Source organism: Sturnira hondurensis, unplaced genomic scaffold, assembly GCF_014824575.4.
Source record: "Sturnira hondurensis isolate 20B ecotype Veracruz unplaced genomic scaffold, ASM1482457v3 Scaffold0021354, whole genome shotgun sequence".
NCBI classification, from domain to species: domain Eukaryota; kingdom Metazoa; phylum Chordata; class Mammalia; order Chiroptera; family Phyllostomidae; genus Sturnira; species Sturnira hondurensis.
In genome coordinates, this window is record NW_028093985.1 from 4880945 (window position 1) to 4895435 (window position 14491).

A 14491-nucleotide genomic window follows, 5' to 3' on the forward strand; every position below is an offset into this window, starting at 1 on the left:
ATAAATATAAATTAAATCAGAGAATAAAAGAGAAGCAATACCCAATTCTAAAAAAGGGGCCAGGGAGAAAACCCCAGCCTTCTGAACCAGGATGAGATCTCAGCACTGATAGTCTTACTTAGCTAGTAAAGCTTCAAAGTCACTAAAGCTGGTGCACACAGAAATTATACTTCCTGGACTTCCAGTCAAGATGGGAGGCATAGGTAGACACACTTTGCCTCCTCATGCAACCTCAAAAAGAATTACAACTATATCTCAAGACAAATAACACCCAGAACTGTCAGAATATCAAACTGTATCGAAGTGCAACAACCGAGGATTTAAAGAAGCCACAATCACCTAGACAGGTAGGAGGGGCAGAGATGCGGCAAAGAGGCAAGGAGACATGAGGTGGCATAGAGAGGTAGCAGCAGCAGTGGTGGTGATCTGGGCACGGGCAGTCCCACAACTACATGTGCTGGATAAAAATCAGGAAGGATACCTGGGGAGCAAGCAATCCCAGCCCCACACCAGACAGCACAGCCCAGGGGTCCAGCTCTGGGAAGATACATCCCTATAACTTCTATCTGTAAAAACCAGTTGGGGTTAGGGCAGCAGAATAAACTGCTAGATTTTTAAGAAACTTCACTTAAAGGGCCCATGTAGTCTTAAAATGTCTGCAAACCCACTCACTGTGGGATTCAACACCAGGGCAACAGCTGAAAAAGAGCCAGTCACATATTGGGAGTAAGTGAAGTGACTGCAAATGGGGTGAGTGCTAGACAAACCTCCAGAAGCCAGGCAGTGGCACAGTCCCCTCTCTGAGCCCTCTCCCCACACAGAGCCACAAAGAGATAAAGTGGGTTGCCCCACCCTGGCGATTCTGGAGTTAGTTTTACCTTGTTATTTAGATTCTGTCCCACACATTTTACAGCTGCTATTTATAGGTAGTCAAAGTAGCTCTACCTAATACATGGCAACAAACACAAGGAGGCTGCCAAATTGAGGAGACAAAGAAATATGGCTCAAATTAAAGAACAGAACAAAACCCTAGAAAAAGAACTAAACCAAACAGAAATATCCATCCTATTAGATGCAGAGTTCAAAACACTGGTGATCAAGATGCTCAAAGAACTCACCAGGTACAGCAAAAACATAAAGGAAGAAATGAAGGTTACATACAGTAAGTGAAAGAAAAATCTCCAGGGAAGGAAGGGAAGGAACCAGAATTCAAATTAATGATTTGGAACATGACAAAGAAATAAACATTCAACAAGAACATAAAACAGAAACAAGAATTCAAAAAAAAAAAAAAAAAACAAGGATAGTATAAGAAGACTCTGGGATATTTCCAAATATGCCAACACCTAAATCATAGGGGTACCAGAATGAGAATAGCAAGAGCAAGAAATTAAAAACTTATTTGAAAAAATATGAAAGAAAACTTCCCTCATTTGGCAAAGGAAATAGACATACAAGTCCAGGAAGCACAGAGAGTCCTAAACAAGTTGGATCCAAAGAAGACCAAGACACATAATAAAATGCCAAAGGTTAAAGATAAACAGAGAATCTTAAAAGCAGCAAGAGAAAAGCAGAGTGTTACCTACAAAGGAGTTCCCATAAGACTCTCAGCTGATTTCTCAAAAGCAACTTTGCAGACTAGAAGGGACTGGCAAGAAGTATTCAAACTGATAAAAAGCAAGGACATATAAGCTAGATTACTCTTTCCAGCAAAGCTTTCATTTAGAATGGAAGGGCAGATAGTGTTTCCCAGACAAGGTAAAGCTAAAGGAGTTCATCATCACCAAGCCATTATTACATGAAATGTTAAAGGTACTTATTTAAGGAAAAGAATATCATAACTATAAACACTGAAAAGGTAACAAATTCACAACTATCAACAACTGAATCTAAAAGCCCAAACAAAACAAATCTAAGCAAACAACCAGAACAGGAATAGAATCATAGGTATGGAGAATATTTGGAGGGTTATCTAGCTGGAGAGGGAAGGGGGAGAATGGGGAAAAGGTGTAGGGATTAAAAAGCACAACTGGTAGGTACAAAATAGACAAGGGGGGCCCCGGCTGGTGTAGCTCAGTGGATTGAGCACGGGCTGTGAACCAAAGGGTCGCCAGTTCGATTCCCAGTCAGGGCACATGCCTAGATTGCAGGCCAGGTCCCCAGTGGGGGCCATGTGAGAGGCAACCACACATTGATATCTCTCTAACTCTTTCTCCTTCCCTTTCCCTCTCTCTAAAAATACATAAATTAAAATCTTTAAAAAAATAAACAGGGGGATGTTAAGAATAGTATAGGTCCTATACTATTGGAGAAATTGAGAAGTCAAAGAACTTATATGCATTACCCATGGACATCAACTAAAGGGCGGGATTGCCAGAAAGAAGGGGAGCACTGGGAAGAGGGGAAAAAGGGGGGAAATCAGGATAACTGTAATAACATAATAAAATATACTTTAAAAAGTAAATAAATAAAATCTTTCAAAAAAACAGTATTGGAGAGGCTAAAAAAATTGTATTTCCTTTCAAAAGGAACCCTCACATAGAAAAATAGAAACTGGAATGGAACATTTAAAACTGAAGATATGGGCACAAGCTTGGTCTTGGAAATAGAAAAGATACTCCATTAACAGGAATGACATTTATTTTTCCATAAAGAAAAATGGCACTATATATTTATTTTGTGATAAAACTAAGTAAACTGCAGAACCTTATTTTTTAGAATATTGTGTATTTGTATAAACTACTTTCTGACTAAAACCAACATTTACTTCTTTTTTTAGATGACACTCTAACTTCAGCTGAGGCCTTAGTGTTGCTTTTGTTAGTATTTTGATGAATTCGCTAATTCATTCAAGCATTCAATAAAAATCCCTAATCTGTTAGCAGAAAGATGAATAAGAAAGTTCCAACTGCCAAGGAGCTCAAGCAAGGGGCAAGGAAAGAACAAAAAGCAAACAGAAGTCTTTTTTAAAAGCAGTAAGTGAAATGACAGATATGAGATTATGACAACACAGTGGAAAAAGTTCTGGGAGGGAAAGTGTTAGGTAAGCAAGTCTTCTTCCTAAAAGAAAAAAAATGATACTGGCACTGAGCTGTTAAAGAATAAATAGGAATTAGCCAGATCAAAGAGGACAATCAATAGGGGGACAAGCCCAATACAGGATTACAGCAGAAATACAGGCATGAAGGTGAGAAACCTCAGGTGGGGACTCCCAGGCAATCCAGTATTGACAAGCAGGTGATACAGGATGCAAAAGAGGCAGGAGGGAAATAATAAGAGTGCCTGGCTTGGTATGTTGAAAAGTTTGGACTTTGTGGTGTAGGGTAGTGGTGAACTTACATTGGTCCTCTAGGGCAAAGATTTCATTCATCAGGGGCAAAAACGAGGGGAAAAGGAGGCCACATAAAAGTAAACATATTCAATTTAAAGTTCCTTTCTTTTTTTTCTAGCAACTCTATGTTGATCTCCAAAAATCTGAACTTCTGTACTAGTCAGAAATACGACTCTAGAAATGACTGCTTTAGACAACAGGAAGCCACTGAAGCTTTTAAGCAGGGGAGTGGCCTTCATTTTAGGTAGAACTCTCTACCATCTACTGAAGACTATATCTGAGAAGCACTAAACACTAGGAACATCAGGCATTTGGCAAGCACTAAAGCAGAGGAGGAAAGATCTTAAGTAGGAGACTTAATCCAAGATTTCAGGCAAAAAAGGAGATGAGAGCCTAAACAAAGCAACACTAGTGAGATGGAAAGAAATAGATCAAAATATTCAGAGCAGCAGTCCTCAAAGTATGGTCTGCAGACAAGCAACCTCAGCACTACCTGGGAATCTGTTAGAAATGCAGAGCTCAGGCCCCAGTCTCGACTTACTGTATTAGAAACTCTGGGGGTAAGCCCCAGTAATTTGTGTTTTTAGCCAGACTTTCAGGTCATCCTAATGCATACTAAACTTTGAGAACCACCAAGTAAAGTAAACCCAAAAGAACACAAAGGGATTGATCAGCTACAAGAGAAGAAAGGTAGGAGAAAAGTCAAGCATCATTGCAGCTCAATGAATATGGGAAAACATTTGTGCAAAGGCAAAGGAAAAAAAAAACTAAACCAAAAAGTATATAATACCTTCAGAAACTACTTTATGAAAAGAGAGGATAGGCACAGGGTCTAGAAAGTTACTTCTCAAATGTGAATACACAGGAAAGGTCAGTCGAAGAAAGAGAAACTGTAGCAAAGCAGCAGAACATGCAGGTAGTTAATAAATGGTGAACAATTAGCTCACATCTCACTGGCATTTGCAAATATGCCAGTTGGTGAAAGCAAATCTCAGAGCTGGTCTCTGGAAGAAGTAACACAAGCAGTATCAAATGCCCTCTGGGCTACATTAGAAAAATTCTTCAAGAAAGGAGTAGCTTTTAAGAAGCATATTTACTCTAAGAATTCTGGCACCCAAATTCCATCCCCAAGGCAATTAAAAACAAAAGGTTTCCTTCACAGTGGGCTCCCTGGAAGTAAATGAACTTTAGCCAATAGTCAAAAGCTAAGAAAGTGGCCCTGAAATGTTCATAATCAATACATCTATAGAATTCCACCTGCTAACCCTTTTCTTCTGCTATCACACTGCTCTTACAGAAATGGCATAAACTCCCCCAAAGAAAATGGGCCCCATTCTGGCTTCCTGAGGCAAAAACTCCACAGTTCCTACCTTAGTGAATTCCCCAAACAATTCTCCTCCAATCCTCCCAACTAAAGGTTTAAGTTCCCCCAATGCCAACAGCTGCTTTATGTGGTTAATTTTTTTTGCTAAGAAAGTGTGTAAGTATGGCTCAGCAACGAAGAGAGCTATGGAATGCAAACAGCCTCCTCTGGCATAGGAGTGGGTGACCTTGCCTCACTTGCCTATGTTAGAACAAGGGCAGTACAAAAACTGACCTAACATCTTGAAATTGTCTAGGTCTCCCTACCACTTCAACAATCCCAGGAGGCCAACACTGGGGTAGGAGTAGATGTCCCTCAAATGAAATATCACTTAGTCTTACCAAAATGCATATACAAGTTCTAGTTTAAAGTTTTTTAAAAAATAGAAAAAAAAGAGTCATACTCACTCAGTTCTTTGCCAACTGCTGCCACAACACAATTCTTAGGTATTTCAATCAAAGCACTGATCCCTTCAAAAAAGTTTAAAAATATAAAAATGTTATTTTCTTCATGGATTACAACAAAAACAAAAACATTCTCAGTTTTATGTCAGCCATTTACTATAAAAAGAGTAGTCACAATAAAGCACACACAATTTACTATCCCACACTTGCATATACACAGAAAATGATTTTGTGAAAAATAGGTGAGCCCTGGCCAAGTGGCCCAACTGGCTGTAGCGTCACCCCATACAGCAAAAGACTGTGGGTTTGCTCCTCAGTCAGGGCACATAACTAGGTTATAGGTTCGATCCCCAATCAGACAGCAAACAGCAACCAACTGATGTTCCTCTCTCATATCGATGTTTCTCTCTCTCTCAAATCAATGTTTCTCTCTCTCTCAAATCAATAAACATATCCTCGGGTGAGAATTTAAAAAAAAGTAGGTAAGACCTTTGGAAGACATTATTGATCTATTAAAGGTAGGATATACTCTTTGAACATTTTTACTATTATGGTGAACTTACCTACCAGGGATCCCTTAAGATCATCACCATTACTCAAATGAGATGTGAAACTGACATTTTCCTTAATGTAAACCTAAGCATCCAGAATAGGATCCCTGGCAGTAAATGAGTTAGCCAACAAGTCAACAGCTAAGAAAGTGGCTTTTAAATAGTATGTTTATAATCAATTAACACATTTACAAAATTCCTTGTATTACTGGAATAATCTGATTCAACATTCCACCATATTTCACTTACCTATTTAAATACAGAGTTCCAAGTACCTTTTTATAACTGAATCACGAAATGATTTTAGGGTAACCATAACTTACATATGTTACAATTATTACTTTTGTCAGTAAGAACTGAAGATTTAGAACTATCACGTGCACACACACAAAAAAAACTTTATTAAGGTTAGTTTTTCCATTATAAAATATATGTAATTTTTATATATGTCTAACTATAAAACATGTACAAACTTGGAAAATATTCTACTCATCTGCTTTACCTTCTCACCCATTAAAAGACTAGTGCTCTTGCAGTTTGGGGAGTGATTCTCTCTGAAATCTTTTCTGCATAGGGTTGTTTTACCAGTATGTTTTGCAGTCCCCAAATTCAAGAAGGAGGAGGTGATGGTAGAGGAGGGCAAAAAGGAAGAGTTAGTTAGTGGTACAAGATAACAAAGTGAAAGAGAGAGGAAAGAACACAGGAAGAGCAGGAAGAGAATTCTAGATGCAGAGGTGTTCATTAAAAAATGTTTTTCAAATTACCTGTGAAGTGAAAATAATGGAAAGTCAATAATTCAGAATTAGCAACTTAATATACAGAATAATAGAACTTATTACTGGAAAGGGCATGGATGCCTTGTCTTTTAGTCCAAGGCTCTTTCCACTGCATCGTACTAAGAGTAGCTTTGCTTATTTCCAAATATGGAGCAAAAGCCCTGCTAGCCCACAAAAGAAGCAAGGCGTATGAAAGGAGTTTCGTGAGATAATGTTCTAACAGCAAGCACTGCTAACTACATGGAACCCTGTAAGTTGGAAAACACAAATAACAAAAAGCTCATCAATGGTAACATATGTGGCCTTTTCAAAGCTTTCCAACAGATTCTCTCAAAGAATTCTGCCATCTCAAGTCACTGGTAAACAGAGCATTACTCTGACTACTTAATGAACAGTACTCAACGGTACCTTGCAAAAGAATGGGAGATTGCAATAATAAGTAATTATTTTCATTAATACACAAAAGATTATTTTTAGCCCTAATTTTAATATTTCACATCATAGTTACAGGCATCCCTTGTTTTTTTTGCACTCGCTTCACTGAATTTCCCAGGTACTGTGGGCTTTTTCCCTTTTTACAAACGGAGGGTCAGTGGCAGCCCTGCACCGAGCACATCTGTCAGCACCATCTTTCCAACAGCATTTGTTGCCCTCACGTCTCTGTGTCACATTTCAGCAATTCTCCCAATATTTGGATCCTTTCATTATTATATTTGTTATGGTGATCTGTGATCAGTGATATTTGATGTTACTATTGTAATTGTTTGGGGGTGCCCCATATAAGACAGCAAACTTGATCTACAAATGTTGTGTGTGTTCTGGCTACTCCACCAACCAGCCACTCCCCGTCTCTCTCCTCCCCCTTGGCCTCCCTATTCCCTAAGACATGGCAATATTGAAATTAGGCCAGTTAAATACCTACAACTGATTCTAAGTGTCCAAGTGAAAGGAAGAGTCATGGGTCTCTCACTTTAAATCAAAAGCTAGAAATGACTAAGCTTAGTGAGGAAGACATGTAAAAACTGAAAGCCAGGCCTCTTGTACCAGTTAGCCAAGTTATAAAATGCAAAGGAAAAGTTCTTGAAAAAAATCAAAAGTGCTATTCCAGTGAACATACAAGTAATAAGAAAGCAGAACAGCCTATTGCTGATACAGAGAGTTTTAGTGGTCTGGGCAGAAGGTCAAACCAGCCACAACATTCCCTTAAACCAAAGCCCAATCCAGAGAAAAGCCCTTAATTCGCTCCAACTCTACGAAGGCTGAGAGAGGGGAGGAAGCTGCAGAACAAGGGCTGGAAGCTAGCAGAGGTGAGTTCATGAGGTATAAGGGGGACAGCCATTTTCATAACATAAAAGTACAAGGTCAAGTAAGAAGTGCTGAGGCAGAAGCTGCGGCAAGTTATCCAGAAGATCTAGCTAAGTAATGAAGGAGGCTACACTAAACAGCAGATTAGCAAGTAAACAGCCTTCTATTGGAAGATGCTGTCCCGTACTTTCACAGCAAGAGAAGTCAATGCCTGACTTCAACATTTTGTTTTTAAAGATTTTAATTTTTATTTTTTAGAGAGAAGGGAAAAGAGGGAGAAAGAGAGGAAGAGAAATGCTGATGTGCCAGAGAAACATCAATCAGTTGTCTCTTGCACGCCTCCAACCGGGGAGCTGGTCCACAACCCAGGCATTGTCCTGAGTGGGACTTGAACCAGAGACCTTTCAGTTCGTAGGCAGACATTCAACCCACTGAGCCACACCAGCCAGCACTTGGCTTCAAGGCTTTAAAGGACACACTGACTCTCTTATTAGGAGCTAAAGCACCTGATAAGCTTAAGTTGAAGCCAATACTCATTTCTATTCTGAAAATCCAAGGGCCCTTAAGAATTATACTAAATCCACTCTACTAGTGCTCTGTAAATGGAACAATAAAGCTTGGTAGCACATCTGTTTACAATACAGTCTACTGAATATTTTAAGCCCATTGTCGGGAACTGCTGCTTAAAAAAAAGATTCCTTTCAAAAATATTATTCCTTATTGTCAACGCACCTGGTCACCAAGAACTCTGATGGGAGATACCTGAGATTAATATTGTTTTCAGTCCTACTAACACAATATCTATTCTGCAGCCCACAGGCCAAGGAGTAATTTTGACTTTCACATCTTACTGTTTAAGAAATATATCTTGGAAGGCTAGAGCTGCCACAGATACTGATTCCTCTGATACAGCTGAGCAAAATAAATTGAAAACCTTCTAGAAAGGACTCAATATTCTAGATGCCACTAACATTCATGATTCGTGGGAAGAGGTCAAAATATCAACATTAACAGGAGTTTGGAAGAAGCTGATTCCAGCCCTCGTAAGTGACTGAGGGGTTCAAGACTTCAGTGAAGGAAGCAACTGCAGATGTGGTGGAAATAACAAGAGATCTGGAATCAGAAGTGGAGCCTGAAGGTGTGACTGAATTGTTGCAATCTCAAAACACTTTAACAGATGAGGAATGGCTTCTAATGGGGGAGCAAAAAAAGTAGTTTCTTAAGATGGAATCTACTCCTGGTGAAGATGCTGTGAAGACTGTTGAATGACAACTAAGGATTTAAAATACTACATAAACTTAGTTGGTAAGGCATTGCAGGGCTTCAGAGGACTGACTCTCATTTTATAAGAAGTGCTGCTATGGGTAAAATGCTGTCAAGAAGCATTGTGTGCTACAGAGAAACTGCTCATGAAAGGAGTCAATTGGTAAGGCAAACTTCACTGTTGTCTTATTTTAAAATATTGCCACAGCCACCCTAACCACCAGGCAGATCAGTCAGCAGCCTCCAATATTGGTAAGACCCTCCACCAACAAAAAAGATCTCAATTCACTGAAGACTTAGATGATGGTTAGCATTTGTATCAATAAAGTATTTTAAATTGAGCTATATATATATTTTAAAAGCAGAATGCTCATGTACACTTAGTAGACTGTAAGTAGTATAAATGTAACTTTAATATGTACTAGAAAACCAAAAGGAAAATCATGCAAATCACTTTATTCAGGTGGTTTGGAATCAAACCCACAATATCTCCCAGGTATGTCTGTACTAATAGTCCATGGAATAAAATTCACAAATGACCACAGAGTAATGTAAGAAATAGAAGGAAAATGTACATGTAAATAAAGAAATAGAACTCATGATAATAATAAATGTGAAAGTACATGCTAGATTCAAAAAGATTACTAGTGGTCAAATATTGAACTGAAAGGTTAAGTTGTAAATCCTGGTAAGGTATGGATTTAAATTTACTAAGATAGCACATTATTTTCATGATATTTTCTATCAGTGTAGTGATAACCTAGTTCCAATTCTGAACTGTACATTCAATATACAGGACTCCTACTACCTTTAAGATGTCAACAATATGCTTATTAATATTCTTTTTAGGATACCCAGGGTTCATTTGATTACTTCTTTGAAATTTTTATATGTTTATTGATTTTAGAAAGAGGGGAAGGGAGAGAAAAAGAAAGAAATATTGATGTGAGAAACATCAATTGGTGGCCTCCTGTACATGCCCCGACCAGAGATTGAACCCTCAACCTAGATATGTACCCTGACTGGGAATTGAACCCCAAACCTTTTGGTGTATAAGACAATACTCCAACCAACTGAGCCGTACTGGCCATGGCTCATTTGAGTTCTTTTAGAATAAAAAGTTAATAGTGTACCACATGGCTTTAAGGTTACTGTCATTTAAATTTACTCATTTATACTTAAGTATTTTTTACTCTGAATAGGTTTTAATTTTATTTTTTAAGATCCTTGGTATCAACAAAAGTCAAAACTGACTTTTTCTGTTAAAACCAAAAGTGTATGTCAATAGAATTCTGAGAAAACAGAATTGTAGCAAGTTTGCTCATGAAAAAACTTTTTAGTAAAACCAACTGTAAAATAAGGTTACTCTTAGAAATCTATTCAAAGTCCAATGATCTCAAAAATAAGAATAAAATACTATTACACAGTTATAAAGGTCTGCTTCCAGGTATCAACATGTTCATCAAACATAGTTTAAGAACATGGTCCAAGAGCATTTATGAAAAGGTTTTTCTTGACCACTTTTGAGAAATTCTTTTTTTTTAAAAAAAAGATTTTATTTATTTTTAGAGAGAGGGGAAGGGAAGGAGAAAATGAGGGAAATACTGATGCGAGAGAGACATCGATCAGTGGCCTCTCACATGTGCCCTGACTGGGAACCAAACTGGCAACATCTTTGCTTTACGGGATGATGCCCAACCAACTGAGCTGTACCGGTCAGGGCACTTTTTGAGAAATTCTGCTGGAAGCCAAAAGGGAGTCTTTCTCTTACAATTTGGGATGGAAATATGCATATATTTTACACAACCACTCACCAAACTGGAGAAATATGGCTACACGTTATACTCAGTACTACAAAGCACCCCCTTTGTCCATGGAAAGTTTCTGAAGATTCACTGTGTCTTTTAGAGTCTATAAGTCATGATTACCTTGGCTCTTTTTACCTGTGTCAGAAAGGTGACCGGTCTTACACAGGAGATCTAATCTTCGATTCCACACACACAGGTCATTCCCACCAGACAGCCAAACATCTGGTCTCTGAAGAACAGTTAAACACTGCAAAATTCATGTGAAATGTTAGTTTACAAGTTTCATGTATTCCTTGGTGGTTATAAAATATGTTCTAACTCATGTACACGTTTTTAGACAGACACACATTTTCATTTCTCCTGTGAATACATAAGAGATTGCTGGGTCAAATTAATAACTAACATTTTTAATATCAAACTATTATCCAAGGTGGGCATACTGTTGTACAATCCCAACAGAAATGTATAAAGATTCCAATATCTCTCTACCCTTAGCAACACTTATTATCTGTCTTTTAGGTATTACCCACCTAGTAGTGAACATGAAATAGTATCACATTACAGTTTTCACTTGCATTTCTCTAGCTAATGATGCTAAGCTTCTTTTCATGTGCTTATTGGCCATTTGCATATCTTCCTTGGAAAAATGTCTTTCAACTACTTTGACTATTTTTAATTGTGTTGTCCTTGTATTGCTGAGTTGTAAGAATTTTTTATGTATTCAGGATACAAAGTTCCTTATTGCATGTATGATTCGCAAATATTTCCTCCCATTCTGTGGGTTGTCTTCCACTTTCTTGATCATGTCTTTTGAAGCATAAAAGCTTTTCATTTTGGTGAAGTCCAGTTTCCCATTTTTTTCTTCTGTTGTGCTTTTGCTGTCATATCTAAGATACCTAACCCTAGGTCACAAAGATTTTTTCCTCTACTACTTCTACAAGTTTTATAGTTTCTGCTCTAACATATTGTCTTTGATCCATTTAGAATTAATTTTTGGATATGGCACAAAGTAGGGGTGTAACTTCATTATTTCATATGTGGATATCCAGTTGACCAGCATTATTGGTTGAAGGGACTAGTCCTTTTCTTATTAAAGGGTCTTGGTATTCTTGTCAAAAATCAACTGACCTTACATGCAAGGTTTTATTTCTGCTCTCTCAACTCCATTCCATTGAACTGCATGTCTACCCTTATGCCAGTGTCATGCTGCCTTAATTACTACAGCTTGGTAATAAATTTTCAAATTGGGAAGTTTGCCTCTTGCAACTTTTTTCTTTCTTTTCAAGACAAAGTTATTTCAGCTATTCTAGGGTCCTCTGCACTTCTATATGAATTTTAGGATCAAGGAAGGAAAGGAAGGAAAAGGAAGGAAGGAGGGGAAAGAAGAAAGAAAGAAAAACAACTTGCTGGCTTTGGGTAAAGACTGTGTCCAATCTATAGACAGGGTAGTGTTGAAATCTTAACCATATTAAATCTGAGTCATGATTATAGGACGTCTTTCTGTTTACTTAAATTTTCTCTAGTTCCTTTCAACAATGTTTTGTAGTTTTGATATATATAAGTCACCTATTACTTCTTAAATTTACTTCTAAGTATATTATTCTTTTGGATGCTATTGTAAATGAATTATTTTCTTATCTTCATTTTTGGAATGTTCACTGCTAGTACACAGAAATACAACTCATTTATATACCAATAATGTATCCTGAAACTCTGCTAAATCCATCTATTAGTTCTAATAGGTTTTTCTATATAAAAGATCATATTGCTGGTGAATAGAGACAGTGTTATTTATTCATTTCCAATGCAGATGACTTCTTTCTTATTGCCTAATTGCCCTGGGTCAGAACCTCCAGTACAACATTAAATAGAAATACCTTGTTTGTTCCTGATCTCAGGGGGAGAGTAGCCAGTTAGTCTTTCCCCATTAACACAATGTTAGCTGTGGGCTTTCACAGATGCCCTTTATAAGGTTGAGGACATTCTCATCTATTCCTAGTTAGTATTTTTAGCATGAGGTATTCAAGTCTGTCAAAAGCTTTCTCCACATCTACTGAGATGATCATGTTTTCTGTACTTTCTTCTTACTATGGTATATTACATTGATTATTTAAAATGTTAAACTACGGGGGGGGGGCTAGGATGAGAGTAAAAGACAGAAAACTGTACTTGAAAGAATAATTAAATTAAAAAATGTTAAACTAAACTCACTATTTCTGAAATAAACCTCACTTGGTCATGGTGTATATCCTTTTTATGTTACTAGATTTAGTTTGCTAGCATTTTGTGGAGAATAATACACTGCTTTTGTTACTTTAGACCTTATCATTAGAATTTTCCAAACTTTTTATGTATTCTTCTAAAATACCATTTCTACTATAATAGTGTCAACAATTTAAAAAGAAAGGAGCCAGAGTAAGACAAATGCCATATGATCTCCCTTATATGTGGAATCATTTAATGAACAAAGTAAACTGGCAATGAAGTGAAATAATATAAAATGCCATTTTTAGTATATATTATCTACCATATTTAACTATTTTCTTATAAGTCATTTAGGATAATGCCAATCATCCATTTATAAAATATATTTGTAATACACATTTCTGTTCATAAATCTCTGCCCCAGTTTATTATTTCCTTTACAGTTTTCTAAAAGTTGAATCACTGTGTCAGTTCATGTAATCATTTTTTTAGATTCATTCATAATACCAAACTACCTTCTAGAAGATCATATCAATTTATATTCTCAATAGCAGTAAAATGCCAATTTCACCATCTCCTTACTAATACCAACCCTTATAAAAACTTTACTGGTTCAAAAAATAAGTTAATAATAGTATTCCTTATATTTATTAGAGATATGAATTTCTTTAATAAATAATCTGTTGAAAAACATTTTAACCACTGAACTAAAGCAAGTGAAGTGCTATTCTTAACAATTTTTAATGTGAAACAGGATCATAGCAGGAGTAAATACAACTATCTGGCTAATTAATATTAGAGTAAAAGCCCCTTATAAAATAGTTTCACCAGACTGGAATTAAATACTTTTTATTGAACAGTTCATGAAACAACTCACCAAAAAAATTTCCCCAATACACTAAATTTTTTCTCCTCCTCTGTACCTTCAGTTCATGCGTTCTGTCTGAAACCTAATGAGCTCAGACTGAAAGCTGAGTGTACTCAGTCTGATCAAAGTATTTTTAAAGAAATTTAAATAAAGGATCTTTCAGGTCACATAAAGTGTAGAGATGTGGTCAATTCAGTATTAGATGACTTCTTCAAAGACAGTACATTGTTAACACTGGACACAAGCATACAGTAAATGGCACTTCCTTGGCCATAAACTTTACTAATAATTAGAAGAGCATCATAGCATGAGATGGCTACCAGAGATGCTGCCTTTTAGGAAATAAAATGCATTGACTATTGGCACAGAGCAATTCTTTTTACATTTTTAAAGCATTGGCTCCAATTTAGAGACTAGTTATCTTTAAAGGAAATGAGGAAACATTATTTCACGTTACTATCTTTCCCCAAACCTGCTGACATTATTGAAAAACAGTGGTACTTTCTTAGAACATTTAAGGTAATTTCTTCTGTAGGAATCAAAATAATCAAGTGTTATTCAAGTTTGTTTCTCCAACATGTAGAAGAGTTCCTTTCATGTAATAAGGCCTTATTAAT

General features: G+C 36.9%; 1 protein-coding gene across 3 annotated transcripts in view; it reads right to left on the minus strand.

The window, feature by feature from the left end:
• The window catches only part of WDR41 (WD repeat domain 41), a 60970-nt gene that overhangs the window by 19762 nt on the left and 26717 nt on the right, over nucleotides 1–14491 (minus strand). For 2 of the 3 annotated variants that reach the window (XM_037032146.1, XM_037032148.1), the window contains exons 6-7: nucleotides 10922–11048; nucleotides 5102–5164 (exon numbers count right to left, since the gene is read on the minus strand). In XM_037032146.1, coding sequence (XP_036888041.1) covers nucleotides 5102–5164; nucleotides 10922–11048 — 190 coding nt within the window. The remainder of the gene's footprint in view (nucleotides 1–5101; nucleotides 5165–10921; nucleotides 11049–14491) is intronic. The other variant, XM_037032147.1, reaches the window with a different exon arrangement.